The 18,049-nt window shown below is 44.8% G+C and overlaps 1 protein-coding gene across 1 annotated transcript in view; it reads left to right on the forward strand.

Moving 5' to 3' along the window:
• Positions 1-3,734: 3,734 nt before the first annotated feature.
• DVL3 (dishevelled segment polarity protein 3) overlaps positions 3,735-18,049 on the forward strand; it is a 77,507-nt gene continuing 63,192 nt past the window's right edge. Inside the window, 1 exon segment of the mRNA XM_054982567.1 lies at positions 3,735-4,078. Within this exon segment, the coding sequence (XP_054838542.1) occupies positions 3,912-4,078 (167 nt within the window). The 5' untranslated portion in view covers positions 3,735-3,911.

The raw sequence follows: 18,049 nt of genomic DNA on the forward strand, positions 1-18,049 counted from the left end.
ACTCTTTAGCTTTTCCTCATAAGGAAGGTGCTCCTATTCCTTGATAATTTTGATTGCCCTTTTATGTACCTCTTCCAGAATGCCTTTGGCGAGGGGAGCCAGAACTGTACAAATCCCAAATGTAGCTACACCACTTTCCAGTTATACCCCACTTTCTCCCAATGAGGACTCACAAGCTGCTCACATCATTCTCCTCTTCTCCATTTTATCCTAGCAATAACCTTGCGAAGTAGGGTAGGCTGAGAAGGCCCATCATCACCCAGCAAGCTTCCATGGCAGAGTGGAGATTCTCAAACCTGGGCCTCTCCGATCCTAGTCCTACACTCTAACTACTGCACCAAGCTACTCTATTGAATGGCATTGTAATACTGGCTGTTTTATTTTTCAGTCAGTTTCTTAATTATTGGGCTGAAGTTGATGGCTGCTCACTCAAGATGATAATTATAGAGATTATCCTACCAAGGACTGCAAAAACTATATTCACTATAAAATAAACAATAGAGAATCTGTTGCTACTGCACACAATACTATTATATTTATTGAAAAAAGTTTTTGTTGGGTGGAACCTACTTATACATTAAGAGGACTGTGAAGATACACACCCAGGAAAATAGTTTCAGTTGGGTAGCTGTGTTGGTCTGCAGCAGAAGAGCAAGATTCGAATCCAGTAGCATCTTAAAGATCTAACCACATGGAACCAGTGAGGGGTAGAAGATAAAGGATGTTTTACCAGTTGAGCTTAAAAGATACAGGGATACATCTGGTAGGCTAGAGAATACTATGCATGGATGAATCAATCAGTTATCAACAGACTGGCCGACAAGATTGGGGATATCTAACTGTATTGTAAATGGATGCGCCCATAACTCCAAATGAGGGTTTAGGAGGGGTGTTGAAAAGCTTAAGGACTGCTTAGTTGATTTATCAGTCCCTATTGATACTATAACAATGCCCTGCATCTGCCAAAGTGGGCCCTGGCTCATGGAAGATTACGCAAGAAAACATGATGGTGCCACGAGACTCTTGTAATCAATGAGCTAAATAAACCTTGATGGGTTTGTTTTGTGAGAGAACTAAAATAAGCACAAATTAACATACAATGCAATGAAGAAAAAGTGACCCCCCATCTCGTTACAAAGGCATGGCCATCTTTAATCATGCCTTTTCCTAGCCCGTTAGTTCTATGCCAGAGCCAAAACGGCCTCAGGTAAAGTGACCCTTAATCTGCAGCCTTGCTGATAAATCTGAAACTTGAGTTGATGGTTTTATTACTTAAATTAGCAGTAGCTTTATGGTTTGTTCTCACTTGGGCAACCCCCAGTCTCTGTTAAGCTAAAAGACCCTGGTCTGGGGGTCACAGGGCTACAGGTATCTTCAGGAAAGAGAATATATAGTTGTCAAGAGAATTAAGCAAGCCCAGACCAGATTAAGGGGAAGATTTGGGGAGCTTTCAGTTCAGGGCTCTGGCCTGAGCTTGTGAAATTTGTTGGCTACCCCCTAAGGCATTGTTTCCCAACCTTTTTTCCCACGAAGGAACCCCTAAACTAATATTTCAAATCCTGAGGAGTCCCTACCTATGAAAAGTTTTAGAGGCCAGAAAAAGTTGATCGCAGGGAGCACAAATCAGTTACTGCTAAATTATTGTCCTTTGTCTTGTCAATCCTCTGTAATCGCAAAATTAACACAGACACAGCACAACTAAAAAGAATCTTAATAAGAGCAGTATTTTGAGGGATATTTGGAATGATTTATGGCATCTCAAAATTTTATTTATTTATTCCATGATTGCCTGACGATTTCCCACAGACCCCTTGTTGGGAAACATGCCCTAAGATATACCGGGGTCCAAATGAACTGGCCCGACCGAAATAGCCCTCCAAGCATCATTGAAGAAAAGTCTGAACATTGGCTACCACCTGAGAGAACTTTGATAACTGTACAGAGCCAAACATTGGTCATAGTTCAAAAAAAGAAAAAAGGCTAGGTAACGATTATTTTCCATCTCTGTCTTCCTTTAAGTGGCCTATAGTTTGCTGTGTCTAAGGAACAATAATGGGAAATATTTTTATCACCCCCCCCTGAGTAACACCAGGTAGGCCCTAAAATTTAGGGACTGGATGTTAAAACAGCTCTGGAACAAGCAGACCCACATGGCTCCTGTGGTGATAAAGCACCAAAGGGGTGTAGGGTTGGCAGCCTCCAAGTAGTGGCTGGAGATCTCCCGGAATTATAACTGGTCTCCAGGCCACAGAGATCAGTTCCCCTGGAGAAAATGGCTGCTTTGGTGGGTGGACTCTATGGCATTATACCCCACTGAGGTCCCTCCCCTCCCCAAAACCTGCCTCCTCCAGATTCCTCATCCCAAATCTCCAGGAATTTCCCAACCTGGACCTGGCAACCCTATTAGAGACCAATAAGATTTTCAGGGTGTAAGCTTTCAAGAATCAGAGCTCCCTTCTTCAGATACTGAGTTCTGACTCTTGAAAGCTCAAAGATCTTGTTGGGTCTCTAAAGTAGACTAAAATTCTGCTAAAATTCTGCACACCAACTCAGCCACACACCTAAAACTTGCTAGTTCTTTGTTTCTATGACTGTGGAAAATAGAAATGATGATATGATGTGCATTCTGCATCTCATGAAAGTAATTCCAGGCCTGCGGAAAGACTAACAAAGTGTACACTCGACACTGATTGTATGTAGGTTCACTAGAATGTGTGAAGAAGGCTCGTTAACTATTTAGGTTGTTCATATTTTAATTGTTATTTGTGTCCTACTATCAAAACTGTTGTTCATATTTTAAACATTATTGGTTCCCTCTTGTCAAAACTATTGTGTTGTGTTGGTCCTTCATGTTTTAATCGTTATTCGTTCCCTCTTGCAAGAACAATTCTGAGGGTCCTTTATATTTAAGCATTATTTCTTCCCTCTTGTCAAAGCTGTTGTGTTGGTCCTCCATATTTTAACTGTTATTTGTTCCTGTTTGTCAAAACTGTTGTGTTGATTGTTCATATTTTTAATGTTATTTGTTCCCTCTTGTCACAACCGTTGTGTTGGCCCTTCATATTATAACTGTTATTTGTTCCCTCTTGTCAAAACTGTTGTGTTGGTCCTTCATATTTTAACTGTTTTTTGTTGCCTCTTGTCAAAAGTGTTGTGTTGTGTTGGTCCTTCATATTTTAACGTTATTTGTTCCCTCTTGTCAAAACTGTTGTGTTGGTCCTTCATATTTTAACTGTTTTTTGTTGCCCCTTGTCAAAAGTGTTGTGTTGGTCCTTCATATTTTAACGTTATTTGCTCCCTCTTGTCAAATTTTATATTTTAATTGCTATATGCTCCCTCTTGTAAAAACTGTTGTGTTGGCCCTTCATATTTAAATGTTATTTGTTCCATCTTGTCAAAACAGTTGTGTTGTGTCGGCCCTTCATATTTTAACTGTTATTTGCTCCCTCTTGTCCAAACAGGTTTGATGCCCCTTCATATTTTACTCGCTATATGTTCCCTCTTGTCACAACTGTTGTGTGTCGGCCCTTCCTATTTTAACCGTCATTCGCTCCCTCTTGTCCAAAGCGTTGCGAGGCCCCTTCGTGTTTTACACCGCGAGCCGCCTGGGGCTCCTTCGGGGCGGGCAGGCGGCCCGCGAATCCCGTCGCCGGCCTTGCGAGAGAGGCGGGCGGGGAAGCTCCGCCCGCGGTGGGCCGAGCCTGAGGCGGGCGGAGGGGAGGCGCCGCCGCCGCGCCGCCGCCGCGGCCAGAGTTTGCGCTCTGAGGCGCGGCCAGGCCCACCCGCAGAAGCCGCCGGGCCTGCCAGGGTCTCCTTCCCTCCCTCGCTCCCTCCTTCCCTCAGCCCAGGCGGCGCGGCGGGCCGGGCCGGGCCGGCTCCTTCTGCTTTGCGGCCCGGCGGAGCGGGCAGCCATGGCGGCGGCCGAGACGAAGATCATCTACCACCTGGACGACCAGGAGACGCCCTACCTGGTCAAGCTGCCGCTGCCGGCCGAGCGGGTCACGCTGGGCGACTTCAAGGCCCTCCTCAACCGGCCCAGCTACAAGTTCTACTTCAAGTCGATGGACGACGACTTCGGGTGAGGAGGCGGCGGCGGCGGCGCCCGGCCCGGCCCGGCAGACAATGAGGGGGACCGGCGAGGGGGCGCGTTCCCGCAGCGGCCTTCGGGCGCCCAGCCCCGCTTCGCCAGGCCGGGTTGGGGGGAGCCGCTGCGGGGATCCCGTCTCAGGTTGGGCTTGGCTGCGGCCCCGCAGGCATCATCGCCCCGTAATGGGGCTCCTTATTCTAGGTGGAGGGGAGCGGCCTGGAGGGCCCCGGCTCGCCCGCCTCTCGCTTGGATGGGAGGCCGCCGAGGAAGGCTGTGCGGGGGGGAAAGGGAGGGCCAAGCGCCCCGTCTCCTCTCTGGCCAGGAGTCGGTGGCGACTTGACGGCACACAACAATCATCGTTATAATAGAGCCAGAGGAGATTGCCGTGTTAGTCTGTAGTAGCGAAATAGTGAAGAACCCAGTAGCACCTTTAAGACTAACCCACTTTGTTGTAGCATAAGCTTTCGAGAGCCACAGCTCTTCGTCAGATGCATCGTTAGATGCATCTGACGAAGAGAGCTGTGGTTTTCGAAAGCTTATGCTACATCTGACGATGCATCTGACGAAGAGCTGCATCGTTAGACGCATCTGACGAAGAGAGCTGTGGTTTTCGAAAGCTTATGCTACATCTGACGATGCGTCTGACGAAGAGCTGTGGTTTTCGAAAGCTTATGCTACATCTGACGATGTGTCTGACGAAGAAAGCTGTGGCTCTCGAAAGCGTATGCTACATCTGATGATACATCTGACGAAGAGAGCTATGGCTCTCGAAAGCTTATGCTACATCCGACAATGCATCTGACGAAGAGAGCTGTGGTTCTCGAAGGCTTATACTACATCCAACGATGCATCTGATGAAGAGAGCTGTGGCTCTCGAAAGCTTATGCTACATTTGACGATGCATCTGCATCTGACGAAGAGAGCTGTGGCTCTCGATAGCTTATGCTGCATCCGACGATGCATCTGACGAGAGCTGTGGCTCTCGAAAGCTTATGCTACATCCGATGATGCGTCTGACGAAGAGAGCTGTGGCTCTCGAAAGCTTATGCTACATCCGATGATACATCTGACGAAGAGAGCTGTGGCTCTCGAAAGCTTATGCTACATCCGACGATGCGTCTGACGAAGAGAGCTGTGATTCTCAAAAGCTTATGCTACATCTGACGAGAGCTGTGGCTCTTGAAAGCTTATGCTACAATAAAGTTCGTTAGTCTTATGAGACAATAAAGTTCATTAGTCTTAAAGGTGCTACTGGACTCTTCACTATTTTGCATCATTATTATAGTAATCTTTGTTTTCCACAGTCCACTAGACGTTTGAGCTGGAGTTTCTTGGATTCGGATTTTATGCAAGAATTTAGGAGTCATTGAGGGTATGGCCTTAGTATGTGGCTTGTTTCAAGCAGGGAGGCTGTTTGCTGCTGGCCAGTTGTCCTCCTGTCTATGCCGATATCGTCTAGGGGTTTAGTTAATCCTTTTGGAATTACTGCTGTTATTGTTGTTGTTATTCTCCTCCTCCTCTTCCTCTCTATTTTCCACAGTCCACCAGACTTTGGGCTGGAATTTTGGGTCCCTCATCCACTTGGATTTTATCCAAAAATCTAGGAGTCGTTGATGTATTGCCTTAGTATGTGGCATGTTCCAAGCAGTATGGCTGATTTCTACTGGCCAGTTAGTTATCCTGTCTATGCTAATATCGCCTAGGGGTTTAGTTAGTCCTTTTTGAATCTCACCTAACACTCCTAACATAACATTACTGGAATAACGGTTCTATGTTTCTCCCAAAGACAGTGAACTTCAAATCTGAGATCTTGATGTTTTATTATCTTTTTTGCATCTATTGTTGTAGAAAAGAGAAAGAGTCCAGTTGCACCTATAAGACTAACAAAATTTGTGGTTGGGTATGAGCTTTCATGAGTCACAACTCGCTTCTTCAGATATCTCATACCCTCCCACAAATTTTGTTAGTCTTATAGGTGCTACTGGACTCTTGCTCTTTTCTACTGCTCCAGACAGACTAACATAGCTACCCATCTTGATCTGTTGTTGTTTTTAATAATAATAATAGTCCACATTTCTCACTTAGACCCAAGGCAGATTACACAGTGCAAGTGAAAAGAATATAACTGAATATAATACAGCAGAAGATGGGATTCAAAACCCACATTTATCCTGGTACTGATCCCCAGTTTCATTTGTAAAGCGAATATGTGTTGGCTCTTTGTTAGGAACTGAGATTTCTTGTGTTCATTCAGTAATGTGTGAATAGGGCTTCCAACTTGGGGGCCCAGTGGGGAAGTGGATGGACAATAGATTCAGGACAAAAGAAAGCACTTCTTCACTTAGTTAGCTTGTGGAACTCTCTGCAATGAGATATACGAAAGGACTCTTTAAAAAAAAAAGGAGACTTGCTAGCGCCTCCCATCTACTACTTCAAGCTCTGAGACCCAAGATAGATTATCACTACTGGAATAACCATTATATGTTTCTCCCGGAGATGCTTAACTTCAAATCTTAGATCTTGATATTTTGTTATCTTTTTAATCCTTTTCCCTCAATTTGACTGTCACCTGGGATTGCCACATCAATCAGTTTGATGATGATGATGATTAGGTGGAGATACCTGCTCTTCTTTTTGCTTGTCCCCCCATGGGAAAGCTCTCCTCCCTCCCCCTGGGTAAAAAAAATAATCTCTGCTTCCCTGTAGATAGCTTGTGTGCAATGACCCATCAGTCCATGGCCAGTCAGATCCATTGTCAAGAGCCCCCCCCCCACTTTTACTCTTAAAAATTCAGCCCCCGTCGTGATTGTCCCTAGGTGAGGAGCCCCCTCCTTTCTCCAGAGATACTGTGTGAGGATCTTTTTAACAATTTTTTTGTATTTGTCTAGTAGTGTATTTTTACTTATCAAGAACAAGATTCAGATTCCGTAGCATCTTAAAGACCTCTTGGATTTCCAGGGAAGGAGCTTTTGAGAGTCAAAGCTCCCTTTGTCAGAAACATTTAGAAGTGGGATTTGTGTGAGATTTTTACAGTCAAAGCTCTCTTCTTCAGATACATTTACAAGTGGAACTGTGAAGGGTTCATATTAACACTTCTGAATGTGTCTGAAGAAGGGAGCTTTTGACTCCTGAAAGCTCATACCCAAGAAATCTAGTTGTTCTTTGAGGCGCTACTGGACCTGAAACTTGCTCTTCTACTGCAGACCAAAACAGCTACCCACCTAAAACTTTGCCCATCTGGGAGCTCAGGTTATGTTACGTGTCTCTCCCCATTTTGACTTCAGTGCAACAATCTTTGGAGGTGGGTGAGTACAAGAGAGCGTGCCCAACTCTGTGTTATTCAGCAAGCTTCACGGCAGTGCGGAGATTTGAACCCAAGTCTCTGGCCCAAACTCTAGCAATTGCACCACACTTGGCTCTTTGGTTCTCACTATATTTACATCCCTGAGAGAGGAAAGGGTCTGCTAGAGCAGTGGTCCCCAACCTTTTTGGCACCAGGGACTAGTTTTGTGGAAGACAATTTTTCCACGGTCTGGGGGGGGTGGGGAGGCAAGCAGGGGAGTGGGCTGCCTCGCCGCTTGCCTTCCTGCCTCTTCGCCGGTGTCACCGGGCGCCCCGGCGGCACAGCAGGCAGGGAAGTGGAGAGGCAAACGGGGAAGCGGGCTGCCCCGCTGCTCACCTTCCCGCCCCTTTCTCTGGCACTGCTGTAGACCACACTACACTGCTGGTGCGGCCTGGTTGCTAATAGGCCACGGACCGGTACCGATCCGCGGCCTGGGGGTTGGGGACCCCTGTGCTAGAGCTTGGGTGATTGCATGAATAGCCCAAGTGATAGGCGTTGGAGGCCCACTGGTGTGTAGGTGGGTGATGTGCCCTCAGGAATCCTTTGGCAGCCTCACAGGCTCAGTCCTGGGACTTTCCCATCCTGTCCAATGTGGGCTCCTCTCTGATTAGACACTGCAATTGCAGAGTGAAGATCCCAAAGCCTTTTCTGCTTTTAAATGACCTTTTAAATAACAATAAGTTGTTCTCTCTTGCACTGTATTTTCTTTCCAGCGTTATTCCTGGCGGGCCCTAGCCTCTTCTCTGGGTGTACTCTGACCTGAGGTTGTTTGCCCCTCCTCCAGACCTTGCTTATTCCGAGAGCTCTGTGATTTTCCAGACCTTGCTTGTGTGTCCCAAGACAAAGAGAGATTTCTCCTATATATGGCTTTCCCCCACCCCTTTGTATTTTTCCCTTTGGCGCTGCCCTCTTCCCTTTCTTGGGATCTTTTGTGTCCCTTGAAAATAGAAACCTCACATCTTGCTTTCTTTGAGATCCGTTTCTCCCACTCCCGACTTCCCTTTGCTGGTTCTGTTGACATTCACAGGATCCATAAGTACACTGGGAGCTTTTGTTTCCTGGAATCTATAACTTGCTAGGGCTTATTCTTAGGAATGAGCAGCAAGTAATTTAGAGCTTTGTCGTCCAACAGAGGCAACCTTTTACAAGCTAGATCCCTCTCAGAGCTCTTTTTATAAGGGTTGGTCAAGTTCAGCAGAAGTACATGGGATTGTGTTACTTCAGAATGCTGTGTGTATTATGCATACACAATTGGGGGACCAGCAGGGAGCAGCAGGGGTCATGTCGTTTCCCCTTCCCCCGCTCTGTCCTCTTTCCCTTCCCTGAAAGCCCCCATAGCCTCTCCCCCTTTTATACTTCCTTCTTTTGTACCATCCCACCACCCACCCACCCTTTTATCTGCCCCCATCTTCAGCTTAATTTATTTAACATTTTTTTTACCCCGCCTTTCTGCCCTCATAGTGTCACCAAGGCCGCTAACAATTTTAACACGCACAAATTAAAACCTCATCTTAAAAGCCATTAAAACCAGCCCATAAATGCATCATTAAAACAAAAAAAGTACAAAAGATAAAAAAGGACGGTTATAAACATTGGGGAGGGAGAAGTGGTCACTGGGCGAATGCCGAATGAAACAAAAAAGACTTCACCTGCTGGTGGACGACAAAAACAGAAGGGAACAGGCAAATCTCCCCGAGGAGAGAGTTCTGGAGTTTTGGTGCCTCTACTGAGAAGGCCCTCTCCCCCACCTAATCTTGGAAGACAGCGGGGGGGCACCCCACGCAGGTTTTCCCCAAGACGACTCCAGGGGTTAGGTAGGTTCATAAAGGGGTACGCAGTCCTTCAGGTATGTTGGTTCTAAATCATATATTAATGATGTTCCTACTTCATTTATACCCCCCTTTTCTCCACAGTGGAGATTTGATGTAGCTTATAGCATTCTCCTCTCCTCCATTGTATCTTCACAACAACCCTATGAGGTAGGTTAGGCTAAGAATGTGCACTTGGCCCAAGGTCACCTAGTGAACCGTGTCTACCAGATCCTTTGTCTGCATTGCTAACCACAACACCACACTGGCTTTTCTGGGGTGGTTGCTGTTAAATAGTAGCAAGCTGCCAGGCATGGGTGACGAATGCAAGTTGCATAGTAGCAAGTTGCCTGGTGGTTAGTGCTGGACCTGGCCCCAGAGTCCTCCTTCAAAGGCCAAAGTAGCCCTGAAAAAGAGCCCTGCCCCCTCCTCCTGCCTTTTACTGACAGAAACCAAGACTAGAAGACTAACAATACTGAATGATTACCTAGCAAGGCACTGGTGGTGTTTCTTAAAGCTACAGGTTTGAAGACAGATCCATCTTATCTGTTCATGGCTCCATTTCTTGGATTTAAGAATCCATAGCTTTGGCCATGTCAAGAATTAGATGTGTTGATAAATACATACTTTGAATGTTCTTGTAGGTAAAAAAGCTCCTTGCAATAAGAAAGCTAGTTGGTGATCTTTCTGCCATACCGTTTATCTTTCAGTGAATAGCAGTTATTGTTTGTATGGAGAGTTCTTTCCTTTGATTTGCCACATATGCATTCTGTAGAGGTACCAGAATTACTGTACCATACGGCTTTTCTGTCTCTGTAAATGGTCCCACAACCAGAGTTGGCTGTAACAAGTGTTGCTTCAGAAGTTGGTAGTAGGATTTGTCCACAATAAATCAGTGGGAAGTAGTCATTGAATTCCTAATGTATATATTATAGATAGTGCTATAGATAGTGCCTTTGTAATGTATTTATTTGTACTTGTGTCATTTAAAGTCTGCCTTTCTCACTGAGGCTCAAGGCGGATTACCTAGTGTGAGATTAGTGCAGTCAATATGTAAAGGTACATACTGACCAGAGAACATGGTAGTTTTGTGTTGGGGGATAGGTTTTTCATTTTAGGTTTTTGTTGACTTCAGTGTATTTTGTTTCCACAATTTGACTTTTCTCAGTTTCCTTTCCTAAGCCACAGTGTAGCTGTGTTGTATCCTGCTGAACAGCTTCTTCATTGGTGAAGAAGTGATGTAGAGGTATTGTTTATAAATGCTTGCACCGTGTAATCTTTGAAATTTTACAGTATAAAACAGTTAACATTATGACCTTGCTGTTCGGGCTGAAAATATATTGCCATGAACAAAGTGTATTTTAAAAGCCTTGGTATTCTGAACTAAAACAAAAGAGAGCCTACTTAGGGTAGTGGCTAGAATTTTGGACAGGGAAGACCAGGATTCAAATACATGAAAGTTGCTGAGTGGCATTTAGTTAATATAGCCTAAACTAACCTACCCCACAGGGTTGTTGTGAGGATAAAATGAGAGAATCCTCATGTTTGCTCCTGAGCTTTAGGATGGAAAAGTGGCATTGAAATGTAACAAAATAATGAAGTCTGAGCTGGAACCTCAAATTGTGTGTGCAGAAGATGTTCCAAATAAATAGTCCTTGAAATCTGTCACTGGACGATATTTGGCTTGGGCTCCATTACGGCTGTATGACGTGATCCGATAATCTTTGTGTATGAGGCTGTATGCTTGGTTGAGAAGGAGAAGTTTGGGCTTTTAGGCACATTGTTGATGGCAGTTAAGGCGCCAGGGTGTTCAGTGGGTCTTGAAAGACCTGGGTTCAAATTTCTTTTCTTGCAAGGTACGTTGCATGTTTTTGAGGAAGCTGGCCTCAGTTTCCCATCTGTAAATTGGAATGACAGTGTGGCTCATAATGTTGTGAACACAGACCCAGAAATACTAAACCAGGCATTTGAAAACCTGTAGGGCAAAAATAACAAACAGCCTAGTTTATTCAGTTCTCTAGGCTTGAAATAGTTTGCTGACATGTCTTGTATAGAGGCTTCATATTCTTTTTATCACAGTGAGAAGTTTTGCTTTATGAGAAGGCAGGATTTTACAGAATGTATGGCTTCTTCTGTAATGGTGAAATAACATAAAGGGGGTTCTGCAAAAAATTATTTTAAAAAATTAGAAACCTCTCTATTTCCCTTTCTTACACATTTAAGTGATTTTTCTTTCTGGGCATTACAATATGCAAAACACACAGGTGTGATGTGCTAATTAATGAAGTGAAAGTGACCAGAAGACTGTTAGCAAAAATAATCTTTTAATTTTATGTAGAAAAAGGAGATACAATGTTTAAGAATAAATGGCACATGGGTTTTGACATAAATACACCATGGGAGCACATATTCATGGGCCTAAAACATTTTATAGAAGAACATCAAGGTGGGTTTGAAATGGTATATAAACCCCTACCCCCAATAAAATGTGTCTTTTACATAATGTAGATTCTTGGAGGTGCAGAGTCTGTGATACTGTATCTGTGATACAGATCTGGTGCATGGGGCATATAATAGCTGTAATAAAGCAAGATTAGAGTCAAGAGAGTCAGAGCTCCTTTGTTCGGATACTATAACAACAACAACAATAACAATAATAATAACAATAATAATAAGACAGTTGTCTATCCTTTGATTCTTTCTTAATTGTGTTATGTTACCTGAAATATGTTGGCTTGAAGAACTGCTAGAACAGAGGTAGTGTATAAATGAAGGTTTGGGAATCTGGCTTTGAAACAGCTTCTAGAAAACAATAAACCCAAATCATTATATTCAGATAGGCTACAAATGAACTCCACCTTAACTGTGTTTAATTTGCAAAGCCTTTTATCTTCTTTATTCCCACAGTGATGTGGGATCCACCTTTATTATGCCCAGTTTGCAGATTAGAATGAATCAGTTTGGGCATGAGGCAATGATGTGTCTTTACAGTGAAATCCTAAGCAGTTACTCCAGTCTAAGTCCATTGGTCTAAGTTGTTTTGGTCTTTAAGGTGTTACTGGGCATGAAACTTGCTGTTAAATATCATCTAATTGTGAATAAGCCTGTTTTGCAAATTCATATTATGTTTTGCATTAATGTATTGTTCAAGTTAGAATATTCTGAACGTAAAGATTCAAAAGTATTCAAAAACTTGAAAAGGATTATACAAGGTGGTAAATGTTGGGAGGTAATGGAGAGCCCCGTGGCACAGCGTTGTAAGCTGCAGTACTGCAGCCCAAGCTCTGCTGACGACCTGAGTTTGATCCTGGCGGAAGCCAGGTTCAAGTAGCCGGCTCAAGGTTAACTCAGCCTTCCGAGGTCGGTAAAATGAGTACTCAGTTTCCTGGGGGTAAAGTGTACATGACTGGGGAAGGCAATGGCAAACCACCCCATAAAAAGTCTGCCAAGAAAACATCATGATGTGACGTCCCCCCATGGGTCAGTAATGACTCGGTACTTGCACAAGGTACAAGGTATCTTTACCTACCTTTAAATGTTGTGTCTCTGTTAAGTGCTAGTTTTTTTCTGTTTTATACAGTACTTTTTTTCTCCTAAAAACCCCCAGAAGAGGTGCCAGTACTCATGCTGTTCTCCTTTCTCAGCCTAAGTCCTGAATGCTCAAGAGGTGCTAATACTCTCTGGAAAATGCCTGGTTTTTATCAGTCTTGCTACAGTGAAGGATGGGTTAATCTTGCAGGCCACAAATGGGAAGACTTTCAGATTCCAGAGGGAGGGAGAATGCAGAGTATTTAGGAATGGATAGTAAACCAGACTAACTTGGGCCCCAAAGCAGAAAAATACAGTGGAGAAAAATACAGTGGAGAAAAAGATCATCCCATATTCTAACCTCATGAGGAAGGGGAATATTTGTAGAGCAAAGCAAAGACGTCAATGTAATAATGGCCTAGTGTATGAGTAATAATGGGCAATTATGTAGCCCAGGCTATCCTGATCTGGTCAGATCTCAGAAGCTAAGCAGGGTCAGCTCTGATTAGTACTTGGATGGGAGACCACCAGGGAAGTAGCGGGTGGCTGCTCAGAGTCAGGCAATGGCCAACCACCTCTGAAGGCCTCCTGCCTTGAAAACCATTCAGGGTCACTATGAGTCAGCTGCAACTTGATGGCACAAAAAAAATTATGTGGTCCGGACTGCCTGGGCCTAGGCCCCTTTCCTCATTCAGAGAGGAGTCTGCCTCTTTCTCTCTACATGACAATGGGAACATCAGGCGTGGAATGTTGGCCTGTCCTAGCTCAGGGAAGAGCTGGCTGTGTGTGTGTCTACTGCAGATTAACATGAAAACAGAGAGCAGCTGGGCTAAGAGATCCATAAGGACAAAGGGGAAAAGAAATGCAAATGCCTTGCTCTGAATTTCTCCCCAGGCTAAGGTTGGACAACATTTTCTTTTCTTTGCTTATCCCTGTAGCAGTCCTGTGAGTTGCCACAGGTATTCCTGCTTTACACATGGAGGGACGGAGACACTGTGGGTTTCTCAAAATGTGCACCCAAGTTGGGCCATCGTAATAAACGCTTCGTAGGGAGTAGAAGTTTCTGTGATACTCCTTTGTTTTGTACCCAAGTTGGCCATGCATCTAGAACTGGGGGGATGCCTCAGTTTAGGGTGAAGAATCAAAATGATACTACTGCTTGGGTAAAACATAAATCCAGAGGAGTTAGCCATATTATTCTGTAGTTGCAAAATAGTAGAGTCCAGTAGCTTTCAAGAACCACAGTTCTCTTTGTCAGATGCATAAATTTGGTTAGTCTTAAAGGTGCTATTAGACTCTACTATTTTGGGTAAAACATGAGAGCTAGTGTGATACAGATAAGGCTGCCAACTGCCAGATGAGGCCAGGAGTTTTCTCAGAATTACAAATCCCCGGACCACAGAGATCAGTTCCCTTGGAGAAAATGGCAGCTTTGGAAGGTAGAGTCTGTGGCATCACATCCCTGCTGAGTTCCATCCCATCCCCAGGCTGTGACCCCAAATCACCAAAAATTTTCTAACCCAGGGTTGGCAATCCTAGATACAGAGACTTGGCTCAGCCTGGGGGATGCTTCATTGACCACACTGGATTGCTTGGATAAGGCCTTAGTTTCTAGCCAATGCTACGTTGGAAGGTTGTTGTATTCCACCCTTCTGAGGAGCTCCTATTTTGTTTCATTCTGACAAGCATGATACAGGAATGAACGATGTATCCTAAGAAAGGAAAATAAAAGAATGTTCCAAGAAAAAGAAGAGGAAGGGGGTTAGAACTACAGTTGGCGGAGTGATAGGCGCATGCAAGACAGAACAGTTTTGTGTTGGGTCATAGAGTGATGAATTGGCTGTAAATTTGCTGTAGTCCTAGGGGTAACCAGAATATTTTCAGAGTCTTCCTCTGTGCTTTGTTTCATGCGGGCCATAGTGAACTGAAGCAGCACGGACAGAGGTGCCGTGTAGCAGTTCCTAGCTCCTCACAGTTGTCCCGTCTGTCTGTCTTTTGCTTCGGGCTGTGTGGTCCTTCCCTTTAAGAGTAATGAATGGATCAACTGAGGGCAGAGTAAGGAGCAGCTTTTTAAAAATCTGCCCCATGCACAATCGCTCACTTTGTGTGATGAACGGTGTGTGGGAATCTGGTTATGGCAAACAATTTCTGCGGCACTTCCCCACCATGGGCATTGCTTTTCAGCCTTTGCTTTGCAGACTCTTGTGATTCTTCCCAGTTGCGGGATGTTTTTCTGGGGAGCTCTGGTGCTCTCCGTGCTGTGGTGCTTGTTGGCAGCAGGCTGAGAACTTCAACTTTCATTTTTTTAAAAGTAAAAAATGCACCTTTTGTGGGAAAAAGAACCCAACCCCTTGCAACGTTGGTATTTTCAGATGATGATCCCCTCCCCCCCCTTCTCATTTTTCCTTGGCCCTTACCAAAACCAGAATTCCAGTTTATGTTTCTCTGGAAGAACCTCTCCTGAAATTGTAAAACATGCAGATCACATGCCTCTATAACCCGATGTATATAATTTGATTTTTATTTCTTGGATTTGTTTTCAGTTACAGGAATTTTCTTTTTTGTCAGGACAAATGTTTAATCTCCCCACCCTTTCAATTTTGGTACCTTTTTAATGCATGTCATGATTCTTATTGTTAGGTCCCCCAGTCGTGATTTGATCCCAAGCCCTTTTGGTCAAGACTGCTTGGACTGCGCCCCCCCCACCCCCGGTCATCTTTGTATTGCCATTGATTAAGGTGCAAAGACGGAGGGGGGGGCATGGCTCAGTGATGGAGCATCTGGTTTGCGTGCAGAAGGTCCCGGGTTCAGTCACCTGCATCTCCAGTTAAAAAAAGGATCAGGTAGCAGGTAATGTGGAAGATCTACCTTAGATTCTGCGAAGCTGTCAGTCAGAGTAGATAAGTCCAACCTCGATAGGCCAGTGGTCTGATTTGTATAAGTCAGCGTCATGTGAGTTTGGAATAGAGGGATTGGTCCACTGCACCCTTTATTGGCCCTCACATTTTAACTGGCAAATTTCAGAGAGGTAGCAATGCTAATTCCACTGCATCCAGAGTTAAAGACATGCATTATTATGGCTCAATATATTTGTTGGTCTTTATGTGCCCTATGACTCAAACATTTAAAATGGTTGCCGCTTCTGCTAGCCATTCTTAGGCTTTTACCATAGAGAGGCAGGGTTAGAGTGATCTTCTTTTGTTCATTGGTATTGAAGCATTACCGTCCTGTTTAGGCGGCATGTTGCACTAGGCTGGGGGTTCTCCAATGTTTTGAACAACATACTGTTCAAGACTGACTTGCAAAGAATTTCCATGCATTTTTTCACACCTCAACGTAAAATGCCAGAATTTTATTTCAGTCAACCCTGGACAGGTTTCCATGTTGTTTTTCATTTTTAGCCTTTGTTAATATATAGCAGTATTGACTCACAGCCTGTATTTCATAACCAGTTCAAGCATTATGCAGAGGCAAACGCAGGGCTTTTTTTCAGCGGGAACACGGTGGAACAGAGTTCCGGAACCTCTTGGAAATGGTCGCATGGCTGGTGGCCCCGCCCCCTGATCTCCGGACAGAGGGGAGCTTAGATGGCCCTCCGCACCGCTAAGTGGCGCGGAGGGCAATCTACACTCCCCTCTGTCTGGAGATCAGGGGCCGTGGCCACCAGCCATGTGATGATTTTCTCCGAGGGCAACCCACTGACTTCCACCACCTCTTTTCCCAGAAAAAAAGCCCTGGGCAAACCCAAACTGGACATCAAGCCTAGAAGAGCTTTCTCTTCTGGTCCACCCTCCCTCACAACCTGCATGTGAGAGCCTCGTACCCAACTTTCAGTTCCCAGCCCACAGTTGCAACCCCCAATTGAGGGTTTTGTTATCTCTGTGTGAATCCCAGGAGATGGTGGGGCCATGCCTGGGATGTGCACATTTATATAGGAAAAATCTAAGTTTTTTTATCCCTGTACTGTGAATGATTAAAATGGTACTCCTTTTTGCTGTAATTGACACAAAACTGAGGAGGATTTGTGGACAAAAATGTGATTGATGTGGCAGGGATGCTTAATGACTGTGTACCTAACTTTGTTGTGTCTATTGTATCCTGTATACAGTACATTGTCTCCTGGAATTGTCGTAACATTTGGTTTTTAACAATTTGTTGCAACTAATAAAAATCGACAAAGGTAGGTGATAGCTGGGCACAGCCAGCATTTTGCTGTTCATTGAATTAGATCCAGCCCGCTTTCTCACTTTATCCAACCCAGTTCCTCTTCTTACTTTGTCCCCCATCCTGCATGGTTTTTTCCATTTAATATGTATGAAAGTATGGATACAGAGAAGCAGGGCTTTTTTTCAGGGGGAACGCGGGGGAACGGAGTTCCGAAACCTCTTGAAAATGGTCACATGGCCGGTGGCCCCGCCCCCTGATCTCCAGACAGAGGGGAGTTGAGATTGTCCTCCAGGGCAATCTCTACTCCCCTCTGTCTGGAGATTAGGAGGCGGGGCCACCGGCCATGTGACCATTTTCTCCGAGGGCAACCCACTGAGTTCCACCACCTCTTTTCCCAGAAAAAAGCCCTGCAGAGAAGCAACTTCTACCCAGCTTTTGCACAAATGAAGGACAGAGCAGCAGCCTCTGAGTTTGGAGAACTGAAAAACGGGCTTGAACAGCTGATGCTCCATCAATTCTGAATGATGGTTATCAAGCCCCTGACATGGCTGTAATGGATAGCATTTGGCTTCTCGGGTCGCAAGGTATGCAGGCTCGCTCAAGAACAATACGTTGGAGCAAAGACCATGTTTAACAGAGAAGCTTAGACACTCCCGAAGCCGGTGAATGTCTCTGGGCAGGGGAAGGTATTCATTGTCCAGACAGCTGGCATATGGTACAGGGTCACAACAGTTGCTGATTTCTGCCCAGCTGCTGTTAAGCCGGGTGGCTGCTTTTCTGACCTGTGAAGACGGAAGGGTTTTCCCCCTGCGTATTTGACTCCTTCCTGAAAATCATCAGACATCTGGGTTTGTAATATGTTTCTGCAGCAAGACATCTTGACTGTCACTCTCAGACAAATAAGAAATCAAAATTCTAAGCTGAGGTTGCTTTTAAGGCTTACATTTTGATGGATAACATTTGGAATCTGTAGCAGTGGGAAAGCATGGAAAGACAATAGGAAGATAGTTGTTTTGTTGCGGGAGGGCTGCAAATGCAAGAGGGGGTGGGTTGAGGTCTCAGGGTGACTGGATGGTTGGACTTTGTGATCAGTAAGGCTGCAGTCAGGGGTCCTCT

Source organism: Eublepharis macularius, chromosome 6 (assembly GCF_028583425.1).
Source record: "Eublepharis macularius isolate TG4126 chromosome 6, MPM_Emac_v1.0, whole genome shotgun sequence".
Lineage (NCBI taxonomy): Eukaryota > Metazoa > Chordata > Lepidosauria > Squamata > Eublepharidae > Eublepharis > Eublepharis macularius.